We start from the raw sequence: 26,582 nt of genomic DNA on the forward strand, positions 1-26,582 counted from the left end.
ATTTCTTTTACTAGTCTAATGACCTAGACTTCGACAAGTCCCTTGTTTATTATCACCACCTTTAACTTCTCCAAGCAACTACCCGAACTTCCATTCAAACGGCTGCTACCTCGCGTGTCCCTGAGTGACAGCAGGGGAAGAGAGGCCTGACTTTTTCAGTGGCGATTTATTTTGTGTTTTTGTAACGTAATCCAGTATCTGCCATCTTCAGAGCCAGCACGTCCTTCCTTATTTCCAGCCCTTGTAGAAATAGGGTAAACCAAACTTGACCAGTTACAATAAAACTTATCTGACCATAACTCATAAGTGGCAGTCTTACTAATGCAGGAACTACGATCTTTAAATCACTCAGGAAAATCTGAAATTTTTGTGTCTTGAAACTCAAACAATCTGAATGAAACCGATGTTTAATGGTACAGGAATACTTTGGTCACAGGACTTTTCATTTATTCTGCATAAAAAGGCCCTTTACAAAGTAATTCAAATGGTGATATACCTTGTCATTTATTTTTAAGTGGGATTGGAACTGTCATGAACATCATGATTGCGGTCACTTTAGCTAAACAGCTTTCAAGGGAAGAAAGAATTTAATGTGATACTAGAAAGATGCCATTTTAAGAAACGACTTCTTTTGAAAGACAGATAAAGTGAGATGATGTGTAACAGCTGACAGTAAGATTAGTACCACTGCCACTGTGGGTCCCACATGATGGGAGCCTTGAAGTAACACCAGCTGAATCCTCTATCTTGCTGTACACTTAAAGAGCGATTTCCTACATGGAAGACTTACTCAAAAAGACATTCTGGCCTTTACTTTCCCTATTAAAAACCAAATAAAAACTGATTATAAGTCATAATATAATATATATGTTTATATATATAAATCAGTTAAAATAACCAATTAAAAAAATATATATATGCTATAAATAAAAATGAAATAAAAAGCTGAGTATACCCGTAAAAACCTGGTGTAGTAGTCCCAGAGTAAAGTATGCCCTGAAATGTTATCAACTTCAGAACACTGTTTAGTCAAACATTAGACAATCTCAATAGGCCTCATCTTGCAATTGATGAGAAAGTCATGAATTTTCAAGGCATTTCTTAGAGCAGCGGAAGTACATTCAGAAAAACTGTTGGTTCATTAATACAGTAGGTCAGTGTCTCCCAGCTGTGAATCTAGAATAAGCAGATCTGAACCAGAGTTTCCTTGTTCGTTCCAAAGCACCACGGGATGCGATTACTCACTCCTTGGCCACCTAACATTGTACTGGCTATACACAGAGAAGGGGTGAGATTCTCTGCTCAGAAGCCTGCCACATCCTTTCCCTGCAGACCCTGCAGAGGAGTGAGGCTAGTGACCAGAAGACAAGTGCAACCCAAAGCCTGAATACCGACCTCTTCAGGTACCAGCGGCTCGATCATGGGTGCCTCCTCCTGCCGGGCGGCTAGTCGCACGGGGGAGGTGGAAAGCCTCTTTTCCCATTCGTTCGTGATGGCAGTGTCTGTGGAGGTTTCTAAAAAGGTTCTTTTCAGCTCACTAATATTGGTCTGATGTTTCATCAGGTCATCTTGGGTTTTATCTAGCTCCTATATTCAGAACATAAAGAATCCAACAGTCAACATTTTACGTTTGTTTTCCTTTCTGTGTGCTCTCTCTCGTTTGAAAAGTTAGGTCATTATCTCATTAGTAGTCAAAATAAAAGAATTCTGATCAGGGCTCATGACACTACCACAAACACTCTGGTGAGAATGTGATATTTCCGAGGGAAAACAAAATCCAGTTCACGCAAGCATAAAAATCAAAAGTTTCAAAGGTCAACTGTTAAGAGTGTAATTCACATGTAACCAGAGAATTAAAATAAGTACACACGGAGGAAAGGGGATCTACGTCTAGGAGAGAGGAAGGAATCAGAGGAAGCTGAGAAGTCAACCGCACGTATTCACAGGTGAGAACACACCCTTCATGCATCACGGTAGGAGCCCACAGGTTAAGCCACTAAAGGAAAACCAACACACACAAGCATGCACTGGTATATACCAATACCAACCTCTAACATAAGATTACTATGTTTGACATACACATTTTCACCCTTTATTCGCTTAATCAGACTATTCTGAAAAAAGTGGAGAAGAAAGGAAGGTAAGGGACATGATAGTCACATGAACAAGTGTCATCCTCCACACTGCACCAACACACAGTCACCACCACGGAGCATGCTGCAAGATCTGAACACCACAGACAACCAATGACTTATCACACGCTGGTTTCTGCTTTTGTGTTTGATTTTGAATTTTCTACCTGTGCCTTGAGCTCTGCATCTTCCTCCTGGTCCGACTGCCAGCATCAAGAGAGAGTGGGAAATAAAGTCTTACCATGCCATCGACTCTAAGATGGAAGGATGGGTCTACATAAGCCAGCTACATGGGGGCGCTAGTTTGCTCTTATGTGAGAAGACATTTCTTTCTTATATATAAACCACAACGTTCTCACACACAAATTATGAAGCTTAATAAGAAGACAGGAGCAAAAGATTCCTTGGCCCATGGGCCTTTGACATTTTAACCTGGACACTTCCAAGCACGATGAGCCCACACGTGTGCTTGGGAGGTGACAGCTAGGACTTGGCGGGCTGTCCTTAAAAGACGTTAGCAACGGTTCAGGAAGTGGGGGAAGCCAACACTGAAATTAAAATTCACAAAAACGGCTATGAACATCCAATGATGAGCGCTCCCTTGGAGTGTACGAGTCCTCACAATAATCCTATGAGGTTAGCTATTATGATCCCCAGTTTGTAGACCAGAGAACTGAGGCACAAAGAACTTAACACAGAGGTTCCCACATTAAAACATTTCTTGGAACTTTGAATTTCTTGAACCCACCTACTCAAAAACAAATTTGGGAGAGGAGAGGGCTGATACGGATGGGGCACGTGAGGAAATTAAATAGACTACCATCAACTGCAAAAATCAACTATGGGACGCGGTCCAGAGTGAAATTATGGGTGACAAGTGGGTGATGCCAGAGCACATGGCCTTCAGCAAATGGATCACTTTGTCTGGGTCTCAGTGGGGACCAGACTCTCTAACCTACACGCCCCACCCTGCACTGCTGTTACACTGGCTCCGGAGCGAAGAGCAGGGGAAGAGCCTCTATAAGAAGCGGCAGAGGGCTGGAGGCATGCTGATTCTACAGAGGCGGTGGGTTCACAGCTCTTCATTTTATTTTCAAGCTTCATAACCTACCTACGTTATACGTCTTCGTTTGCATGCTTCAAATGCTGTGTAACAAAGTTTAAGACTGCTAGAGAAATTTATAGTATTTTTTTTTTTTCTCATAGCTGAGTCATTTGTTCTTAACATCTTTATTGGAGTGTAATTGCTTTGCAATGCTGTGTTAGTTTCTGCCGTACAACAAAGTGAATCAGCCATATGTATACCTATATCCCCTCTCTCTTGAGCCTCCCTCTCCCCCCGCCGCCCCCCCGCCCCATCCCATCCCTCTAGGTCGTCACAGAGCACAAAGCACAAAGCTGATCTCCCTGTGCTATGTAGCAGCTTCCCATTAGCTACCTATTTTACACATGGTAGTGTATATATGTTAATGCTACTCCCTCAAATCCCGTATATTAACGCATACAGATGGAATCTAGAAAAATGGTACTGATGAACCTAGTGGCAGGGCAGGAACAGAGACATAGAGGATGGACTTGTGGACACAGGGAGGGGGAGGGGAGGAGAGGCTGGGACGAATTAAGAGAAATTTAAAGTAGTATTAAAATATTTTTCATTTACAGCATACCTTAGGATTACAATGAAATTTACTGAATGTATCAGTAGTTACATGTAACTAATTCTTACAAAATTAAGATGCAATTGTTATATTTGGCATAGAAAATGATTACCCTGTAATCAGTTTATATGTGATTGCTTCAAAGAACCAGTATGGTGGTTTTACAGTATTATCTCTAAGTTAAAAAATGACGACTTCCAAACTTGGAACTGAACTCTGGCATTTCCAAAGGAAGAAACAATTAAACTCCGTGTTGAAATGTTTTTCTGAACGTATTTTCAATGAAGTGACGTATAGATACTACCCATAACATTTTTAGTTCTTCCTAAATACCCAACTAGAAAATATTGTTATGATTGGATAATGTAAAAAACAACCTAATGTTAAACAGTATCACAAAGTAAAAAAAAAATTCTGTTAGCACTTTAGGAAATGAACATCTTGACTTCCATTACTATAGATAAACAGTGTTTTTACAGAAATTTTAGTTAGTTACTGGTAGAGAAGATTTAAGAAACAACGTTAGCCATACACATATTTAATGAACCCTAAAGAATTAACAAAGGATAAATAAGAGCACAGTATCACTGGTCAATGTTGATAATTTTTTTTCCAATAAAGTACGGACAGTAATCTGTTAATTTTCTTCTCCTTGGAAAATTCATTTCTTTTGAGTGACCCAGACTACATCCAGGCTATGAAAAATGAGTTAAGAGAAGTATTATAATTTTAACAAGCATTTTGACCATTTGGGATTTTAAAGTATATCTGTATCTAGTCAATAAGCTAATTACCTAAATTGTACCACCCACCCCCAATTATGGCTATCATGCGTAAACACTTGGGATAAGGGAATACATTTTTAAAAAAATATACACACTACTGCATATAAAATAGATAACTAACAAGGACCTACTGTATAGCAGAGGGAACTCTACTCAATACTCTGTAATAACCTATATGGGAAAAGAATCTAAAAAAGAGTGGATCTATGTGTATGTATAACTGATTCACTTTGCTGTACACCTGAAACTAACACAACATTGTAAATCAACTCTACTCCAATAAAAAATTTTTTTAAAGTATTACCAATTTAGCCAAGGGTTCTCAAAATGTGACCCTGAAATGGATAGAGTCACTGTCACCTGGGAACTTGTTAGAAATGCAAATTCTCCAGCCCTACCCCAGACCTTCTTCTGAATGTGAAACAGAAGGATGGGAGCCTCCAGATGACTCTGATGCAGGCCAGAGTTTGAGAGCCACTGGTCTAGGCAGTAGAATATATTTAACTCCTACTGTTAAAAGTAGAATTTCTCTCCACCCTAAAAGGCAATATGCAAAGTTCCTAAAGGCAGAACCAGCATTTTTGTTAGGCAACGGGCGGCACCCACAGTGACTGTACCAACCTCAGTGGCGGTGGTTTCCCCATCAGCCGCGGTGTCCGTGCGCTCACTGTCGGTCTGTGGATCACAGAGGTGATCAGGTTCCAGGAGGAAGGCAGGAAGAGAAAACAAACCATCTCGTCAAGCGGGCATGCCCGGGGCCGACAGTTCAGTCCCTTTTTCTGTGATCTGTATCGCACTACCTTCCCAACAAGAATGCAGGTTCAAACAAAAGCCAAAGAAAGGCCAGAGCTAGGTTCCATCAGCAGAGACACTCAGAGGAAGACCAGAGGCACACGGCCTGCGTAACCACAGGACGTGTATTAGCCAAGCTGACATGTCTGCTGCCACGTCATTCTTTCCCCCATTTTTAACTGAAACCCCGAGAAAGAGCTCCTAGAAATGTTTAATGCAAATAAAATTGCTGTCTATATATTTTTTAAAAAATTCTAGGAATAGGTCACATTTGAAAAGTAACTTAACATGTCAATTTAAATAAAAAACTACTATAAACAGTCACTGGACTTTCAGCCCCTCATTTATACCATTTTGGTAATTTGCATCCATCTAAGACCATCAGGCTGTCTGCATTACCTTTTAATTATAAAAAAAGCACAGGCCAGTGACTCACAGGCATATGTTTTATATATGAAAAATGTAACTCAATTCTCAAGTAGGATTGCTAACTAGATATGTTTTAAGACTATATGTTGTTTATTTCGTCCCACCCTCCAATAGAAAGAGGTATAGAGAAGTATGTAAGTAAATATCTCGTTCCAAAATAAACATTCAAATGAAGCAAATAATAGTAATAGTCATGAAAAATAAGGAGAGAAGGAGGGAGAGAGACATCTACTTGGACACAAATAAAACAAAGCACAGCATTTGACAGAGCCTAGGTTTTCAAGGGAGAATTACAATAGTAATTTCAAGACTGATTCTTAATCTGTATTTATAGCGGTTTATGATTTACAACAAAAACTTTTTTTTTCTGGAGGAGAGACGAGCCACAGCCATTGAAATTGGGACATCTCAACGTCCTATATAATATTAACTGACTTTCCCTTCTCAACTCCCTTCTCAAACTAGTGATTATTAAAAGTCCCTCGAGCAAAGTTGTGCGATTAGTAATTTGTCAACAAAAAATCCAAACTGGGGGCTCTAAGGTTGTGAATCTGCCTCTTAAAATAATCTCTCATTGCAAAGACCACGGATTACCAGTGGGAGGGCTGGGACAGTGTTCTTTATGTCTACATGACTCTGGCTGGGTTGAATTCTTGATCCTCTCCCAAACTTTCATTTTCTGTATTCCTAAAAGGAAAGGAGTTGGAACTCATGCTTGGCCTGTGCACCTGAGGTCTCCATCCTGGCAATCTGCTCCTGTGCCTAAGAGGGAAATCCTTTTCAGCAGGTTGGTAAAGAAAGCATGCTGAGAGCTTTCATGACCCGACCACCTTGGCAACACCTGGAGGGAGGTGGCTATTAATTTTCTTATCAGGGTGATCGCTGCTAGGGCATTAGCATGGCTTCACCAACTGACAGTCTAGGACAAGGCCCGTTTGATTTAGGAAGAGAAGCAGGTCACTGTTCAAGGGTATGGGATAACCCGAGGAAATTTTAGGCTTTCAAGAACAAATAAGAATGACTTGGGCTCAGTGTGCTAACTGGTTGTGTCAAAGGCCTCGAAAGTTCTTGAAAGTATTTCCCCTCCTACTTTGATTATTTCCCTTATGGCTTTAGAATTCACTTCAGCAGCTTTCCAGGCATCTTGGCACTGGAATTACCGCCATGGTTAAGAGTGAGGGGGTCTCAGGACAGACTGACATCAGTTCAAATCCTTGCTATTTGTTTAACTCTGTGGCACAGGGGGGCAGGTTTCATATTTTGATCCCAATTTCCTTCTTGGAAAATGGGGAAAATCATACCCCTAACTGTTATCAGGTAACAGATACTAAGTCTTTATGCAATGCCTGACACGTACACACAGCTAAAAATGCCTATAAAAATCATAAATATTGATATCAAAATAGTATTTCCTAAGTATTGCTATTATTTTTTTTAGCTATACACAAATAAATAGCAGCTTAGGCCATATCTAAACTCCCTCAACCCCCTACTCAGCACCTAGTCAGTCAGTCATTCAACTAACATAGCGCCTGATCAGTATACAGTTAATGACTTAAGTATTAAAGGCTGAATAAAGCAGCTTTTATAGCAACTTTTATTTATATAATATCCTATGTCTAAGAAAAACTGTAAGATGTATGGCATGCCATGGACTATCATATAATGTGTTTACACCATTTAAAATGTTAAATCAAGTGATCAATCATCTCCTCTAGACTTCACCCACCTCCTTTCTTGGTATTATCAAAAAATTCTTCACAAGTTGACACATAATTACAGTGAGCTAAATTCATCTTATGTCTCTGGACAGATGTAGATGATTTAGCATTCGGCCCCTCCTTATCTGACCAAAAATTCTAGAAGGACACATGAAAAAAAAAAAATAGCTAACAGCTCTGTAGTTTGAAATGATTACAGCTCTCTGCACTGGGTTTCACTCTTGAGAAGGGCTGGGACTAATTAAGCCACTACCACACGTGACAGATGTAAGCAGTGATGATAAAATATTTAAAAAGAATTAGAGTCATTAGTGATTGTGCAAAACCAAAGTGACGGAACTGAACCGTATGTTACAAAGTCACCCGGTTCAGCTGCCAAAGCACTTGAGGCCCAGGGAATAAAACAGGCCATGTCAACAAATGGCGAGTGTTTTTTTTTTTTTTTTTACCTGAATGACCTACATCTGAGTTCTCTAGCTCAGCTTGAACCAGAGCTCACAGCTCTTAACACCTGGGGTTGAGACGACATTGAACAGATGGCCAAATACAAAGTCATGTGGCAGGAGAGCCGTCATGGGTGACCGAGGCTGGAGCGGAGGACAAGAAAGGCCGCCTCGGCCAGAGCTGGTTCACGGTCTCAGAGGAGGGTTTACATGTGGGGAACACCAGCCACGTGGCCTCCAGCTTGCGAGGAGTAACTGCTGTGATTTGTTTTGCTGATGTAATGCAGACATGCCCAAGTTGAACATTAATTTTCATGCACTGATTACAACAAGATGTACACCCTGGATTAGGCACAAGATCTGTGTGGTTTGCTACATAAAAGTTCAGTTATTTAAAATGCAGAAAAACATAAAATGGCAATCTTTTCGCCTTCTGCTAGCTTGATGACTAGCTCCATTGCTAAAGGAACAAAGATGAGCAGGTTGGAAACCAGCTAATATTATAAACAGTTTTTGTAGATAATATTGTGTTCGTAATAACTGTAGGTTTGGACCTACATTATTTGATTATGTTGCTACTATGAGAAACGGTGATATTCAAACCTAGGATTTAGAGTGGTTTTCCTCTTAAAATATTTTCCACGTACGAAAATAGTTACACATAGATAGATTTGGAGCTAAGTCACAGAGGATCCAAGAACCTTGCAAAGGGCTCTTAGGCAACATCAAATTGAAAAGCCTAAACTTTCCCTGAGAACATCTTGGAGACCATTCCCACTTTTTCCCTGCTGCTGCAAAGAAACAGTCATAATACCACTAAATATAGACACGTACCTCACAATGCTATCTACTCACAGGTGCAGCTCGGATTACCATTTCTAGCTGAGCACAGAACTGAATAGACTTTCCTTTTTTAGTGTTGCTTTGACTTTGTGATTTTCTTTTTTAATGCTAGGTGTATTGGGTTTGGCTCCTGACAGAAAACCCTCCAGAACTGCTGGAGGAGCGGGGGGGCAGGCGTAGGCAGGAGGGTGGGTTTCAGCCAGGGGCCTGTTGGCACTTCTGTTCTTTTTTCCCTGCGTTCTATTTAAAGGCTGCACAAAGGGAAACCGCTGGGCTGGAATGGAGGAAAAGGGGAGCAATTAAGAGGAAACACTACCGGCTAGGACGTCACCTCCCCCAACGGCTCGGATGAGGGACGGGGGACTGACAGGCAGCCTGCTTTCACGGATGGAGGCTGAAGGCTCAAGTCCTTTCCTGGTCGCCAGCCGCAGAGGCCCATCCAACTTCCCCAGCCTCACGCCGGAACTGAGAGAATGGGTGCCACCCAACACATTCCTTGGCGTTGCTCGTGTTCATGAAATTTCAGCCCATTTTTACAGCGTGTGGAAACCTAACAGGAGTCTTTCCTGATTGTGTTTGGAAACTGCTGTTTTCAACTGCCGCTCTTTCTGGTCCTGTCTCTGGCCCTGCCAATGACCAATGGCACTGAGCGTTTTAAACTGCTCAGGCCCCTCTTTCTGACCCAACACACCCACGGGATCGGGCTCCCCTCACGGTGTAACAGTGACGGTCTGGCAATGACAATCAAGGAGCAGCGGGGGCATTTCAGAACCTCCAGGGAGGAGAGGGAGGCATTTACAGTTTTGGAGAGCTGCCCCGAGGGTGATGATGCACCTCGACGGCGGTGCTCTCTCCCGCCACGCCCTGAGCATCCTTTACCTGGTGCGCATCACCACAGTGCATCATTACAGCAGGGTACATTTTGGTAACTTGCCGCCAATCTAGTTGAAAGTTACTCATCTGTCTTCTGTGTCATTTCCTTTATTGAATGAGAACCGAACAGAGCTTTTAAGTCGACCCTGAGTTCTTACGTAGCTAACGGGTTATTTATTTACAATTGGCTCACGGCTGAGTCCTTCCCCACCCGCTGGAGTCGGTGGGTGGCAGTGCGGTTCCGGGCCGGGCTCAGCCTGCTGCATCCACATGGTGTTGTGCCTAACCCCGGGGCCGGGTTGCATCCCCTGCACACAAAACCTCTGCACAGATTGGCACAGACGATAAATGAGGCTCTGAAAGTAGGACCACTATCACAGCAGCCGTCTGAGACCGTTTCGGACCGCGGCCCCGAGCACGACAGGGACGTGTGTTCTATGCCGCGGTACACACCTCTTCCTCTGAACTGTCACTCGGGTCATTGTCTAGTGAGGCACTCAAGGAGGCCGCCTTGGGCTCCAGGCAGCAGAGGCACAGAGCCAGAGGGAAGGAGAGAGTGAGGGCGCATGGCACTGAGAAGGAGGCGGAGAGCAGGAAGGAGAGGAAGAGGACGCAGGGCACCAGAGAGGGCGAGCGGATGGGGAGGCAATGCCGCAAGCTCTGGGGCAGGAGGTGGCTCTCGGAAAGGTTGGGGAAAGACAGGTAGCCATCGTCATCCAGGAGAGAGGGGAAAGACTCGGGGAGTTGCAAGGAGAAGGAAAACAGCGTGGCCCCTCTGCCCGGCTGCTGTTTGCAGCTGAAAGCCACATCGTGGTCCCCCAGGCACGGCTTCCCTCGGCCTTCAGAGTCCGAGGCGGGCTCCCCGTGCAGGTGCCCGGGGTCTCTGGCCGGCTCGACCCCCGGCGGGGGGGGCCCGTTCTCCTTACACCTCCTGCGGAGCCCTGTGGGAGATGCAGGGGGAGAGCGGGCTGATGGCGGGGAGGGGGGACATGAGTCAGTGCCAAGCCCGGGTGACTGATGTGAGAGAGACAGAGACAGAAAGCAGCGAACAGAGGTGCAAAAGGACAAAAAGAAAACTGCAATTAGTTAATTTTCTTATGGGTACCGAGAAAAAATCGTCAAACAAGAATTTCAGCACTAGGGTTGTTGGTGAACTTTAAAGCATTCAAGCTGCATGCCAACGCTGCCACGAATGGCCATCGACTTCCCATTAGACCCTCAAGTCAAACATAGGGTGGGCTTGAAAAAAAAATCAGAACCGAAGATACCTGTGGGTAATCTCAATGACTACGTTTCATATGATCCAAAACTTCTGTTTAGACCAACAACTCTAGCAATTTTTAGGATGCTGAGAGCAAATGTAACTCTCTGATAACTTAAAACCAAGACTTTCAATAACTTCTCCTAATCTCCAGCTACCAGATCTGTTACTAGGGTTCAGTTAGATGAAAATGACAATGAATCCAATTTTTGATTATTAAAAACAAAATCTCTAGCATTACTTTTCCTTGGTTAGTCAGTTATAGCCAAAGCAGGTGGGTTTCCAAATCAAGAAGTTTCTGACCCCACTCCTACCCGTAAGCAGCTCCAATTAGGGAATTCCACAGTGAACACCGCAGGAACCTTACCTCGCCATAAAGCACCGAGGCTCTTTTGAAAACTCCTATTTTGGCCCGTTACCCATAATGGACACGGGGAGCTTAAAGAAGTGGTTTCAAATGAGCTAACCAGCAAAAAAGAATGTGTTTTCTTGTGATGTGGTTTATCAGCATTTACTTTGTATTACTTGTGGACCATAAATAATAGAAAGATACAATTTCCCCACCTTCTGGTTTTTCTTAGAGGAGCGGTAGGCTTAAGCTGCCTAGTTTGAGTCCTTAAGGGGACGATCAAGGCAGGCATCCCCACAACAGTGCTCCTGGGGAGGGGCATGCAGGCTTCTGCAGGGCAAGTAAGGTTCTTTACACCCTTCCTGGTCCCCGCAGTCTCCGTGACCACAGCCAGCTTTCTCTGCAGGTGGTGGAGGGATGCTGAGCGAGAGGGGTGGGAGAGGCAAGCAAATGCCAAACAGGACCCAGGGCCAGCGTGGAAGCTGCTATAGCCGAGTTCAAGACAAGGTCACCTGGAGCCTGAAGATGACTGAACTTCTGCTCGTGTGTGTGTGTGCGCGCGCGCGTGTGTGTGCGCGTGTACTCAAATGCGTGTTTCTGCCTAGTGTCCTGAGAGCATGGACATTATCTGGCCTGCTTTGTGACGGTTATCCAACCCTGACTTGGTAAATATAGAGACAGAGGGTAAGAAAATGCACAAATAAAATTATATCATGGATCTAGTAGAATGTAGAGGTGTCTCTTTGTTGGTATCAGACAAGTATGTCTTTTCCTAACACTCACATCTGACATTAAACGCTGTGTCTTAAACAAGACCCTGCACAAATCTCACTGAGCTGAGGATAATGTACAAGTTACACGCCGCCTCCTGCCCGTGGAGGCTGCCCCGTCACCTGGGGTGATCGTTAGTGGGGAAACACTCCTCCTCTCAAAGGAATCTAGGGACCAGTTGCTTAAGAACTATTTTCAGTAATACATTTTCATCTTGGTTAAAAAATGAGCGCCCTCTACGTTACGTTTTGAAGATAGAGAAGAATGAAATGACGGCTTAATCTTCCATGTTGCTGATTAGAGTGGTTTTTAGAGCGGCTTTTTTTTTTTTTAAATTAATTTTATTTATTTATTTTTTGGCTGTGTTGGGTCTTCGTTGTTACGCCAGGCTTTCTCTAGCAGTGGTGCGCGGGCTTCTCATTGCGGTGGCTTCTCATGTTGCAGAGCATGGGCTCTAGGCACGCGGGCTCCAGCAGTTGTGGCACGCGGGCTCAGCAGTTGTGGCTCGTGGGCTCTAGAGCGCAGGCTCAGTAGTTGTAGCTCACGGGCTTAGTTGCTCCGCGGCGTGTGGGATCTTCCCGGACCAGGGCTTGAACCCGCGTCCCCTGCATTGGCAGGCGGATTCTTAACCACTGTGCCACCAGGGAAGCCCTAGAGTGGTTTTTAAAGACAGCTTTGCAGTGGGAGAGATGTAGACAGCCCTTCAGCTCCTTCAGCACAAGGCCTCAGCTACGGCCTCTCAGAAGGCATCAGGGTCACACTGCTGGCTTCTCAGAGGCTCCGACTCTAAGAGAACAGTCTTCTTGGTCTTTCTAATCTCCCATGGCATAAATGGCACCAAGTGATGCTGGCTTAGGGCTCCATCTCATGTAAACAAATCGCTGATCTTTTAAAATCAAACAAAGTGGGACTGGATCGTTTTTGGAGCAAACGACAAGTCATTTACTTTTACGGGGAACTTGATCATATTTACACATCCCTCAGAATGGAGTGTTGGCCTAGGCGACTTTCAGAAATCATGGGACACATTGGCTTTTCAAGTATATCATCTTCTGATCGTGACCTAGTTAGAACCCGCCTTAACTGAAAAGAGTGTAAAAACAAAATTCAGAACAAAGCACATTTTAACAGCAAAAGCGATCCAAATATCCTTCCATTATGTCCTATCCTGTTTTTATTTTTGTTTTTGGCAAACAAATAATCTTGCCCTAAAAAAGGATGATGGATTGGGTCATTGGGATAGTCTAACATAAACAGAATGATGATACGTTTGCCAATCTGCCTATTTAGAGGTCACTGTTAAATTCTTATCCAAAGGAGCATTTTTCTACAGAGTCCCAGCTGATTCTCTGCTCTGTAACTCTGCATCTGAAGAGCCTGTGGGCAAAAGAGCACTTCTGAATCAAATTTATCTAAGTTTTAGCATAACCTCTAAGTTATACGGCATTATTATTCTGCTGTTTCCTTTCACTCTGTACTCTGTACATTCCAAGACCCACTCTTGTTTTTCCATTATTATTATGTATAAACCTCCCGGCGTGTTCTTTGACTTTTAGGAAGCTGCTCTGCGATATACAAAACCCCAAACCAGAAGCAGGTTGTCTACATGTTTTTTGCCTTTCATTTTCCTGAAAAGCTGCTTTATAGTGATGGACCTCCAGAAATAAACATAATATTTAAAAATAAATGGACTTTTGGATGAAATGAAGTGACCAAGTTCAATAAATAAAACACCCTGGAGAAATAACTGCCAAGTTCGCCCTCCGTCTTCCCTTGCAAACTTCGGCTTTAACATCCCTTTTCCAAAACACATCCACTGGCTACTCTGATGATTAGGTTAAGATGATAAGACTGAGAGAGAGAAACAGTGGAAACAGTGTATAAAAGTACGCAGGCTGTGGTCACTCAGCTACCTGCAGTCAGACGAAGGGCAAAGCAATTACTGTGCATCTAGACAAATACACAGCCCTGGGTAGGAGGATGGGGCCAGAAACAAAGAAAACAGCTTTAGTGACAGTTCTGAATTGTGAGCCCAAACAGAAAAGTGTAATTCACTACCAAACGTATTTCTAAGATCTAGAGACAGGACAGCTGTCCTGAAACTCTCACGTAGCACCTCAGTTGTTCAATAAGAATTTCCCGAAAGTTAGAAAGGGCTTTTGCAGAGGCAAAGTGTTGACAGAGGACATACTGATTTAAAAGTTGACAACATGAAGGTGACTAATGCTGAGGTACGAATTAGCCTAAGTCTGATCCACATTCCTGGCTTACATCCTCAGTCTTATTCAGGAGTTCTTTAGAGAGTGCACAGGTCGGGGAGACAGCGGGGAGATGTACCTTTCCCTCAGGCCGTATGGCAGCGACGGGTGTGGATTCCTCGGCCTTTTGCCGTCTGTCGTCTTCCTCGCCCTGCTCCTCCTCTGCCTTTTTCTCCGGAGTCACAGTGGTAATCAAGTTGGTCTGAGAGATGCCCTTTGTTGTTATGTACTGGCCAGTACCAACCTCTGCAGCAGACACAGAATCCTTCATGTATATTTCATGGTTTTCATTCACTGATGCTAAAAGCAAATACAATTGGAGAAATAAAGACCAAAACAGTTAAGTCAGAAGACAGATGGATGCTACTGATTGCTCCCATTAGAGCAAAAATCCCCCCATAAAATACCAGGTTTCTCTTCAAAAGACAGGTCAGCCCTGCAGGTACTCTCATCTAAGCAACGCCACAGATTCATCTTTCTATGTCACCCACAACTGCGTTTAAGCGTGATTTCAATGCTCATCTCTCAAAGCCACCAGAATAATTTCCATCCACTTCTAAGGCTCTCTGGTGAGGACGTGTGTGAGGGTGCAGGTGAGTGGAAGGATGGGGGGCTGAGTGGCCACCGAGGCTGTTACCCACAGAGTAACTGGCGGGGCGCCAGCACCAGACACTTGGGGCAAGTTCCACAACTAACAGTAGACAGACAACTGTCCTAGTGCACTTGACTTTCAACAGAGCTTTGGAAGTGCCACTCGTTAAGGGGCCACTGAAATGTTTTCTATCACTTCTACAATATAAAAGCTACATAAGTAATAATGAAAAGTAACCATTTACTGGGCAGAGATTACAGAATCCAGATGGTAACTCTGTTCAACTGAAATGCAGAAATGTTTTAATTTCTACTGTGCTTTAAAAAGACTACCACGATATGCATACATTCATTCATCTCTAGTATTTTGGGAAAACAAGACAAACGTTGCTAATGAAATTCATGCAAGTGCAAAGCACGCAAACATAAGAGATAACACCCAGCCTTTCGTCCCAGCTAAAATGTCTTAGTGAAAGAGATGCTTAATTTAGTTAGACTTTTGAAATCTGGTACTCATTCTTTTAGGTTTTAGGTACCATAAAATTTACTGAAATTTAGAAAGGCTGCTTTTCAAATCATAGGCAAAATTTAATCTGCTTTCATATTTTAGGAAGTTTAAAACATAAATGTAAGAAAAAAACTCTGAAATCCTTTGAATTTTAAACTGTTTTACTAAAATACCTTCACTAAGATATTTTACATCTCTTACTGATGATGAAAAAGCTCGTATGAGACACAGTTTCCTAAAAGGCTTGTTAGGCTGTTCTAATAGAAGATGCAACCTTGCAAAAAGCAGTTTCTATTTCAACATGCAGCCATGGCCCCCCGAGCAGCAGCTCAGAAAACATACGAGAATTGGCAGGACCCCAAAGAGTGAGAGACAACACATACTAACATCACTTTTGGGCAGGGAGAAAGAGACAGCATGGAATTAGTACATTGATTTCACAATTGTCTTCTGTCTTCTCAGCAATCATTATCACACAGAAGGTCATAAGGAAAACAACATTCACAACAAATGTGTCCCCTTGGGTTCACATCGCAGGACAGAGTGGATGACATTCGGGGAAAAAAGCTGTGATTCTACACAAGTTCCTCCGACACTGACTTAGAGAACACACACTAGTTTACACAGACTCTTCAAGGAAGAGGAGATGAGGCGCCGCCAGAAGAAAGTGTCATTGTCAATGTGAATTTTTCAGTATCTTAATCTGACTCAAAACGGTCCTAATAAACAGTTTTTCCCAAAAGTTTGGCTCTCAGAGATTCTAAAAGCGGGACATTGTTATAGAAGGTAGAGAATGGTAAGACTGACTTCCTAGGCCAGCTCACAAAAGCCTGAAGAATGATTATCAATATACCTACTGAGATCATTATGATTACATCTGTAACAAGACTTTCACCTACGTCTTATTCACTCTTCGCAACGACCTGTCAGAGGTGGCCTTGATCCCACCTTACAGATGATGACTAAAGCTGGGACCTACAGACAGTACATCATCCACCCACCGCTGTACAGACAGACGGTCTGGACGTCGGTCTGAACTTATCTACGCTAGGTGAGCATTCTTCCCACTTCGCTAATATAATTTATAACAACGATACAGCACTAATAACACAATTTTTACTTCCTCTAAGTATCCCTTTGGGACAGTAAAGTCTTCTAAATCAGGTGATCCAGGGAGTTCGCTTCCCTACAAGCCGCATCGGGGTTTGGCGAAATGGAAGGAAGAACTGAGACTCCGTGGTGAGTGGGCAGCAAAAAACGGTCAGGAGGGACGTGGTACCAGGCACCTGTAACTTTTGTTTCTATTTATGCTTTTGCTTATTAAAATTGTACACACATGCTAGAAACTTCTCTTTTGATGTGCCCAGGATAAGTCTCCTATAAAACATCTCACCCCCAAGGCACTCTGGATTAGGAGGCAGAGGTCTGGCCACAGTCGTGCCCTGGTGTCTGGGGGGAATGGTTCTGGGGCCCCTGTGGATAACCAAAATCCACGGATGCTCAAGTCCCTTACACAAAATGGTGTACGTAGTACAATGAATACAGTTGGCTCTCGGTGTCTGTGGGTTTCACATCTACGGATGTAGAGGTTCCGACTTTCCTACAGCTGCCATGTCTTGGAGCAGAAAGCACATCTGCACGTAACTCTGGACAGCCACAGAAGACTGCTCCACAAAACAAAAGCCTGCAAAAAACTCATTATTATGCCTTAAAAATGCTACTTAAGTGACTCAGTGACTCTCTCCCTGTGGTACTCACACATCTGACTTAACGGTACAGAATATTTACACAGTAACGCTCTCCCAGTCCATCTGGTGTAGTAATTAATATTAACCAGGACAATTTCCTTAGAGCCCTTTGCTCTGTTATTTGAATGTCATCCTTTCTATCAGCTATTATTCACTGACTGATACAAGTCACGTTTCATTCATAACACTTTTAAAGAAACAGAGATCAATCTAATGCACAGTTTTCTTTCGGAAACAAATCATCTAAAACCAACCTGATAATCACTTACCATCTGCTGAAACGAGAAACAAATTACTTGTAAGTATGTGATTACTATATCTAGAACGAGGGCACCCTTCTCCAAATGCAGGTGCCAGCTTATGAAGGCTGCTTCACTCCCCAAGTACCATTCTTCTGTGTGATTTTATATAAACCCACCAAGAACAGACATTAGACTCACACAGGCACCTTTTTTGGGGGGTTGGTTAAAATTTGCCACTCAGCCAAAGACCAACAAGTGCTCTTCCTTTCATGCTGTCGCAGAGCACCTGTGTCCATCAAAGGCTCACGATGGCTTCACGCTGCTCGGTGGCCACTAGCAATCATTAAGGGGAGCAATGCCTACCTCCATCCAAGCTGCGAGACATGGTATAACGTTTGCTGGACGAACGTTCGAAGTAAGGGGCTGGGCGGTCTATCAATGCACTAGCTCTTCTGGTTTGGGCTTGTGTTCTGCCACTGTAACGAAACTTGGAACCCAAGGTAAGGAACTTCTTTGGAGGTGCTTCTGGTAACAACAGTCTGGAGATATTAAAGGAAAAACATCAGCAAGACCATTAAGCCACATACTAAGAATGCTAACTTATTACTCTGCTCTGAAAGGTAAAGTGCTTTGTGTACTCAAGGTTGAACCCCCAACCTGCCATTCAGTGAACCTGATTTTACAAGGGAAAAAAAATCACTTCACACAGTGTATATCAACTAGGGATGCTGTAGAGAGGCTAGAAGCAAAACAGGGGTGGAGTTGGACTAGATGAATTCGAACATCCTATGGAACTGGAGAGTCTGTGGTTCTATAAACCCAGAGATCAATTAAGTAGGTGATGTTAGTGAAGAACAGTGATAATTTATTACTTTGTAGACACAAATCTGAGGGCTTTAGTACTTACTGTATGTGGGCAAAGGGGTGCATGGTATTGAAAAGCTACTGAAAGAGTAAGGAATGGATTGGACATCTGAAGTGGATGTTCTAGAAAAATAATGAAAAACCACTAAAGATAATGAAGGGGAGATGAGACAGATAAGTATCCAACAAATTAAGGAAAATCCTTCAAATTTAGTCAGAAGTTCTTTTAGGATTTATCAAGAAATCTGGTGGCAACAAACTTGAAGGAATAGAAAGGATCTTGTGGTCACATTCTTCTTTCCAACAACCTTTTATCAGTGTAGGTGATTCCAATCATTCTAATTCTTCCTTAGGAAAAACCAAAATGATCTCTACCCACCTGAAAAATGTATGGTGTTCCACACACACTTTCCATAAACGCTTGGCCGCTCTATGGTTGGGCAGCTTAAACCCGATGGTGCTTTCAAATTGTTCAAACTAAATTTAAAAGACATATTGAAGAGTAGAGTGAAGTTTGGAATCATAAATAACATGAAAGCAAATAATATACAAAGTCAAAATACCACCCACAAATTTTTTCTTGACTCCCTAAATCAATTGCTATACACAAGATTTCATGCTATACACATTCACTCATTAAAAAAAAATTCTTGGGCTTCCCTGGTGGTGCAGTTGTTGGGAGTCCGCCTGCCGATGCAGGGGACACAGGTTCGTGCCCCGGTCCGGGAGGATCCCGCGTGCCGCGGAGCGGCTGGGCCCGTGAGCCATGGCCGCTGAGCCTGTGCGTCCGGAGCCTGTGCTCCGCAATGGGAGAGGCCGCGGTGGTGGGAGGCCCGCGTACCGCAAAAAAACAAACCAAAAAACCCAACTCATATCTATCTCCTTAAAATGCTGCAGGTACAGACAACCACATTATGCATGTAGTAAATGTTTCATGTACAAGGATGAATCTTATGAAAACTAAATGCGAAAAAAGAAGAATATTTGTATTCCTTCCAGAGACCAATTTGTCCTGATCTGATTTCTAAGCCTAATCGTCATAGTTTCTCTCTGACATCATGACTTCAGCTGGAACACACAGAAATGAATAAAACGTTTACAGTCTACAGCATTCTCAGGATGACATTTCCTCCTTGTATCTGGTCTGGAAATATGCACATATCCTAGGTATTTGATGACTTGGTATCAGATACTGCTGATTTCATTTGTGCATTCTAATATGGATGATCATGTTAAATGCTAACATCTCTCAATATTATACAGTCGTCCCTCAGTATCCAAAGGGGATTGGTTCCAGAACCCCTGTGGATACCAAAATCTGTGAATGCTCAAATCCCTTACATAAAATAGCATACTATATATGCATATAACTTATGCAACCCTCCCATATACTTTGTTTTTTTTTTTGTTTTTTTTTTTCTTGCGTTATGCGGGCCTCTCACTGTTGTGGCCTCTCCCATTTGCGGAGCACAGGCTCCGGACGCGCAGGCTCAGTGGCCATGGCTCACGGGCCCAGCCGCTCCGCGGCATGTGGGATCTTCCCGAAACGGGGCACGAACCCGCGTCTCCTGCATCGGCAGGCGGACTCTCAAGCACTGCGCCACCAGGGAAGCCCCTCCCATATACTTTGAATCATCTCTAGATTACTTATAATGCCTAACACAATGTAAATGCTAGGGAAATAGTTGAAATACAATGTGAATGCTACGGAAATAGTTGCCTGCATGCAGCAAATTCAAGTTTTGCTTTTTGGTACTCTCTAGAATTTTTTTTCCTGAATATTTTCAATCCATAGTTGGTTGCATCCACAGATGCAGAACCCTGGGATACGGAGGGCCGACTGTATAAGGTCAGGGATTGGGAGAACACATTTTCATATTTTTCAGCACGTAGAGTTCAGATGATACTCCATCAGCCATCTGCTTTTTCAGGGTGAGATAGCTAACTTCCTGAGTAATAGACTTTAATATTACTATGGCAGATACTCAATATTTTTTTTTTCTTTTCTGAAGACAGGATACATCAGGCCACCAGAGGGCAATCATCTTAAACAGTAAAAGGCTTCCCCCAAAGAGCTCAAACCCCCCAGACTACTGGTATAATCGACAGCAAAAGTAATTTATGTGGCAAAGAACCAAGGGGAGGGGTCCTGTGCGAGGTATGTGAACTTTAGCTATTCTGGACCTCTGTTTCTTGTTCACTGAGTGGGACTGGCCAGGGGGAGAAGGGGAAATACATCACGGGTGGCTCTAAATGCAGTTGCCTTCCCCATTTTCTCCCTCTCTCTGACGTTCCTGTCCAGGGACGGTCATGAAACTCACCCCCGTCCAATGGACCCAGTCAACCGACAAGCCAGAGGAAGGGACCTTGACTAAACCATCCTCCATTTATTCATCCTGCATCTCACATGGACGACACGCCATGCTAAGGCCAGGGGTCTTACAGAAGAGTCAGCTAGCTCTTCCCGGACGAAGCGGGAAGCCGGGAAGATTCTCTTACTGCTCTGTCCTGCTCAGCACAAAGATGAGAGAGATCCCGGCACTTTTTGAACATTTCTCTCTCTCTCTCTCTCTCTCTGGGCTCTGTATCCACTTCTTCCAACCGCTTCAGAGCCTTCGTGCCACCAGTAATTCCTTCTCATTCTTCTCAGCCCTTGAATATGGTTGTAAAAAAGGGGGGGAAAAACGACTTTCTCTGAGCGTGTTTCTGCGGAACCAGAATCACTGCTAAGTGTCAGGAAGGGAAGCCACTGTCACTTCACTCCTCGCCTTGCTGCCACCCGCCGGGGACTCTAGCTCTTTCCTGAACTCTTACTGCCGCGACAAGAGCTGATCGTCAAGTTCAACACACTTTCCTTAGTTCTCATCCGAGCACCTCCTCTGTCCCGTCTGGCACTGCTGGTGAACCAGGCTCCCTGAATCTCATCTTCCTTATTTATCATCCGTGACTGTTTCTGGCCCCTCTTCTCTTCTCTGGCTGTTTTTCCTCATCTGCCTCTGGTCCTTTTCTGCCTACCCCTCCCTCAAAAAGTGGTATTATCCAGAGTTTGTGTTTTAGAGTGTTCTCCCCTCTAACTTCCTTGTTCTTGGTAATTTCTTCCAGGCCTAAGGCTTTGAATAAAATGTATTATACAGCTGATGACACTGTTTAAATCTTATATTTCTTACTATGCAAGGATCACCCCCCCAAAAAAATCTGTCCCAAAAGGAATTTCAATCTTTTTTTCTGAAATTCTCCCTTTTTCTCTCTAGTAATATCATCACCATTGACTTCGCTCATGCAAACCAAAAAGCCTCTGATTACCCTGGACTCTCTTCTTTCCTCTTTTGATCCTTCCCCCATCCTGTCTCCAGGACCTACTGGTTCTGCCTCTGAAACCTCTCTCTCAAATGTGCTTCTCCCATTCTATTCCCACAGCCTCTGCCCTAGTTTAGATCCTATCACATCACATTACTAAGTTGCTAAATTTCATCCCAAAATATCCATCGAGTATGTCACATCCCAGTTTAAAGTTCCCATGGCTCACTATGGTCTCATGATGCACTGCTCCAACTTCCCCTTCTGGCCCCTCACGACACCTACGCTCATTTCACATCTACAGAATATTATCACACTTGCACCGTGATGCTGTAATTGCAAGTGTGTGAGTCTTCTCTGCTAAACAGAAACTCCCTATAGGACAGGAACAAGGTCGTATTTATCTTTCTATTCTCAATGCCCAACACAGTGCTTGGCAATATATAGATGCTCACTTAATGTTTCATAAATCAAACATATCTTGGTTATAAGACATGCAATCTTTAGGAAATATTAAAAAATGACTTTAATTTCAGATATTTATATGAAAAGCTCGTAGAGTATTTCAGTCTTCATAGACAAGTTTGATTTTATATTTACGTTAAACACGATTGCTTCCTTCATAGTCATATTCTTCAAACTTTTTTTGTACTGAGATATAACTGCCATATAGCATTATATTAGTTTCGGATGTATAACATAATGCTTTGATAGTTGTATATTTTGTGAAATGACCACCACAATGAGGCTAGTTAATATCTATTACCACGCCAAGTTACAAATTTTTTTTCTTATGAGAACTTTTAAGATCTACTTTCTTAGCGACTTCAAATATACAATACAGTGTTATGAACTACAGTCACCATGCTGTACATTATATTCCATACAGTGATTTTTGTTTGTTTTATGGGTTTTTTTTTGCAGTACGTGGGCCTCTCACCATCGCAGCCTCTCCCGCCGTGGAGCACAGGCTCTGGACACGCAGGCCCAGCGGCCATGGCTCACGGGCCCAGCCGCTCCATGGCACGCGGGATCCTCCCGGCCTGGGGCACGAACCCGCGTCCCCTGCATCGGCAGGTGGACTCTCAACCACTGCACCACCAGGGAAGCCCCCATACGGTGATTTTTAAATTGTGTTTTTCACCAGTGGTGAGGTTAACTCTGAAGACAGGAGACAATTCTATATTGTACCAGAAAATGTTCAGAAAGTAAATGAGCTGCAGTCTTAGAGCTTCAACTGCCTCCATTATATTAACTATACTAATTAGAACCTGGACATATTTATTATCTATTATGAGAAAACAGCAGATATTTACTATATATTATGTCAAACCACTAAGGAGGACAAAAGTTGACCACGGATGGATGCTTCTGCCTAAGGAGCAAGGATTAATTAACAATTTTGATTCTTTCATTAGCCTCTCTGATTGAAAAACAAAGGGGAGAAATACATTAGGCTACAGAACTTGCATAATTTATATACGGTGTCACTTGTTCTAATCTTTCTTATACTTTGATGCATGTTACCTCTAAGCTATTCCCTTTAGGGTACCATCAGATTTGGAGGACAAGAGAGGGGACACGGAGACAGATCAACAGGACCGATGGGAAGAAATCTATTCTTTATTCACAAAGAGGTTTAGCACCTGAGAGTTTCTTTTATACCGCAGCTTGAAAAATACAAAACATTATTCGTGAATCTTGATTTCCCACTGAAATATGTAAACAGAAAAGCCTTTCAATTAATGTATGCAGTGGGGAAAAACTAGAACAACAGAATAAAAAAGAAGAGAATATCTTATTTATTACTGTTTATTGGACAAACCTACAACAAGTTCTCTTAGGCATTTAGCTATAACTCATTATGTCCTGCCACGTTCAGAACGTGTGAGCAGGTAATTTAAATTTTTGTTTGCTCTTTGGTAACTGTCTTCCCAATGTACATGCAAACTGGGGTCTACTTACCTCTCCCGGCCGGATCTTAATGTAAAAGTTGCTCCGTTTGTATGAAATCTTTAGAACCTTTGGCCAGGCAAACCTGTTGATGCGTAGTCGGTCACGATATATCAACAAACCACTTGCACACACTCCTAACATGATTTCAACTCCTTCAGAATCCTGGAAAATGGCAGCAAGAAACGATGGATGAGCATCTCACCTATTTCCATTTATGGTGGGTACACTATTTAAGCCTCCAGGTCAGAACCTATAATTAACTACCTGCAGCTCTAATCTAAATATGAAAAGTACTGTAGCACTTTAAAAAATATTACCACTAAATAGCCTTTTGATGAAGGTATTTATCACTATGGAGATGTGTTAGTGTAAACTCTGTTCACCCACGTATCTTGGACTTACACAGCATGTCAACACTGCACACAGAGAGGGTCACCCAGGTGAAGGTGTGTTAGTAACAGTAACGATCAGAGCCTCAGTTCTTATTACTGAGTGCCAGACACGGCTCTGACCACTTTACATACATTGTTAATCTTCACTAGGATAATTCTGAGATAGCTGCTATTATGATTCCCACTTTACATGCAAGAAAACTGATGCACAGAAAGGTTAAGTGTCCATCCCAGTTGAATATGGGCAGCCTGCTTCCAGGGGCAGGACTTTTAACTAATACGTACACTGATAGAGAGACCCCCATCCTTTCCGATGAGTGTTTTGGGGTTTGTTCCTTTAAAAAGTCTTGATTCTCTGGGGGCTTCCCTGGTGGCGCAGTGACTGGGGGTCCGCCTGCCGATGCAGGGGACACGGGTTCGTGCCCCGGTCCGGGAAGATCCCACATGCCGCGGAGCGGCTGGGCCCGTGAGCCATGGCCGCTGAGCCTGCGCGTCCGGAGCCTGTGCTCCGCGACAGGAGAGGCCGCAACAGTGAGAGGCCCGCGTTTTTTTTTTAACTTAATTTTTATTATTTGTTTAATTATTGGTTGTGTTGGGTCTTCGTTGCTGCGTGTGGGCTTTCTCTAGTTGCAGCGAGTGGGGGCTACTCTTAGATGAGGTGTGCGGGCTTCTCATTGTGGTGGCTTCTCTTGTTGTGGAGCACGGGCTCTAGGCGCCCGGGCTTCACTACTTGTGGCTGGCGGGCTCTAGAGTGCAGGGTCAGTAGCTGTGGCGCACGGGCTTAGCTGCTCTGCGGCATGTGGGATCTTCCCAGACCAGGGCTCGAACCCGTGTCCCCTGCACTGGCAGGCGGATTCTTCACCACTGCACCACCAGGGAAGCCCTTGATTCTCTTTTTGTATACCATTACTGTCAGAGTAAAATTCGAATATAAAATAGTCTTTTTAAAGTACGAGCGTACTCCCCAACAGGACCCCAACACACACTCACCGCCCAGTGGTGCTCACTTAACCACTTGGCTCACATACATAAATATAGATGCATTTAATATATGCATATAGATTTCTTTTCAAACAAAAGTGGGATCATGCTATGTTTGCAACTTTCTTTTGCTGCTCGCACAGTCCATCTTTGGGTCATCTCCTAGGGATGTGCAATGAGGGGTCCCAGAGGTCATCAGAGATGTTATATAAAGCTCAGGAGACACCCCATGAGCAGTCTATGCCCCCTCAATATTGTGTCCCAGTGAAATTAGGGTAAAGTGAACATCTGTGGTGGTCTTGAGTGGGGTGAGAACAAAGGACAGAAGGTGGTGCTGTGTGTGATGTGTGGTCCCCACCCCCCGTGTCTCAATGGTTGTTGCAAGCAGGGTGTCATGGAGGCGAAGCTGAGGTCTGAGACACAATCATCGGCGGGGCTGTCCCGCTTTGAGTCACTGCAGCGCCAGCAAACGCGGGGAGGGAGACATGAAAGAATCCAAACTGGGGCTTCTGACTCATCTGTACGGGGGTGGGAGGGACTGACTTCCTAAATCCCGCCAGTCAAAGCACAAGATGAACATTTCCAGAATCAGAAATAAATATTTTGGTCCCTCTCTGGAAACTGTGAGGTTACACATACAATTTAACTGATTTTAAATGAAATATTTTCCCTTGGAAACATCACTCCACTAGACACGAAAATCACTCTATACAAGTGGAAGGACTTGACGGCAGGATATTACAACATAATCAGATTTGAGGGGAATTCAAAGGCTCCGCCACCATTTATCAAGGGCTTTAACCTGAAAGAGCAATTTACGGAGCTATGACCTGATGCTGGAAGTAGGGCGGTGCGGGGGGGCACGATGGACCCTGAGATCTAGCCGACCTGCTCCCAGGACCGCACAGGCAACCCCCCAGGTCCTGAGCAGAAATGTCTGCGTGAGCAGGGCTGCTGGAGTAACGGCTCCTTGAGTCACTTTCTTTGTGATGAAGAACGTTAAGTGTAGCAAAAAGCACTCTGGGCATTCACAACCTCTTCCATTATTATCTACTTTAAATCACTCCTTAGTATCTTTCAATCACAAGAAAGTGGAATCCGTTTGTGGGGAAGATGGGAGGCTCCTGCGATGCATCCTCCCTTGCCGTCTCCCACACACACTTCTCTGGGTCCCCACAGCATTAATATCGTCAGCACAGCCCGAGCCAGCGGTGCTGCCACTAACCCCATTCCTCTTCCTTCTCCAGACCCAGGCTGGTGGAGAGCAGCCTCTGTTTATCCTGCTGACCTGGCCACGTGGTCAGCACAGCGCCTGCCTAGCACGTGTTAAGCCACTACTTGTTTGCCGGAAGAAAAGGCAAACGAAGAAAGAAAATGGCAGGCATAAGTGGAGCTTAAAATTGATGAACGTTTCCATTTCATTCATGGCACAGCAACCAAAAAAAGGATACTTTTGATATCAAGGTTACTGCTGCAGCCCATAGCATTGAGGTAGTAGCTTGATAAATCTTCTGTATCAAAAGCTATAACCGGGGCTTCCCTGGTGGCGCAGTGGTTGAGAGTCCGCCTGCCGATGCTGGGGACACGGGTTCGTGCCCCGGTCCGGGAAGATCCCACGCGCCGCGGAGCGGCTGGGCCCGTGAGCCATGGCCGCTGAGCCTGCGCGTCCGGAGCCTGTGCTCCGCAAC

The 26,582-nt window shown here is 43.8% G+C and overlaps 1 protein-coding gene across 4 annotated transcripts in view; it reads right to left on the minus strand.

Moving 5' to 3' along the window:
• EPB41L3 (erythrocyte membrane protein band 4.1 like 3) overlaps window positions 1-26,582 on the minus strand; it is an 88,446-nt gene that overhangs the window by 13,231 nt on the left and 48,633 nt on the right. Inside the window, exons 8-15 of one of the 4 annotated variants that reach the window (XM_007449159.1) lie at window positions 23,531-23,683; window positions 18,648-18,745; window positions 17,768-17,943; window positions 14,395-14,561; window positions 10,130-10,690; window positions 5,197-5,250; window positions 2,300-2,335; window positions 1,396-1,587 (exon numbers count right to left, since the gene is read on the minus strand). In XM_007449159.1, the coding sequence (XP_007449221.1) occupies window positions 1,396-1,587; window positions 2,300-2,335; window positions 5,197-5,250; window positions 10,130-10,690; window positions 14,395-14,561; window positions 17,768-17,943; window positions 18,648-18,745; window positions 23,531-23,683 (1,437 nt within the window). Of the gene's footprint in view, window positions 1-1,395; window positions 1,588-2,299; window positions 2,336-5,196; window positions 5,251-10,129; window positions 10,691-14,394; window positions 14,616-17,767; window positions 17,944-18,647; window positions 18,746-23,530; window positions 23,684-26,582 lie in introns of all 4 variants that reach the window. The other 3 variants (XM_007449158.1, XM_007449157.1, XM_007449160.1) reach the window with 3 other exon arrangements.

Source organism: Lipotes vexillifer, unplaced genomic scaffold (genome assembly GCF_000442215.2).
Source record: "Lipotes vexillifer unplaced genomic scaffold, Lipotes_vexillifer_v1.1 scaffold605, whole genome shotgun sequence".
NCBI classification, from domain to species: Eukaryota; Metazoa; Chordata; class Mammalia; order Artiodactyla; family Lipotidae; genus Lipotes; species Lipotes vexillifer.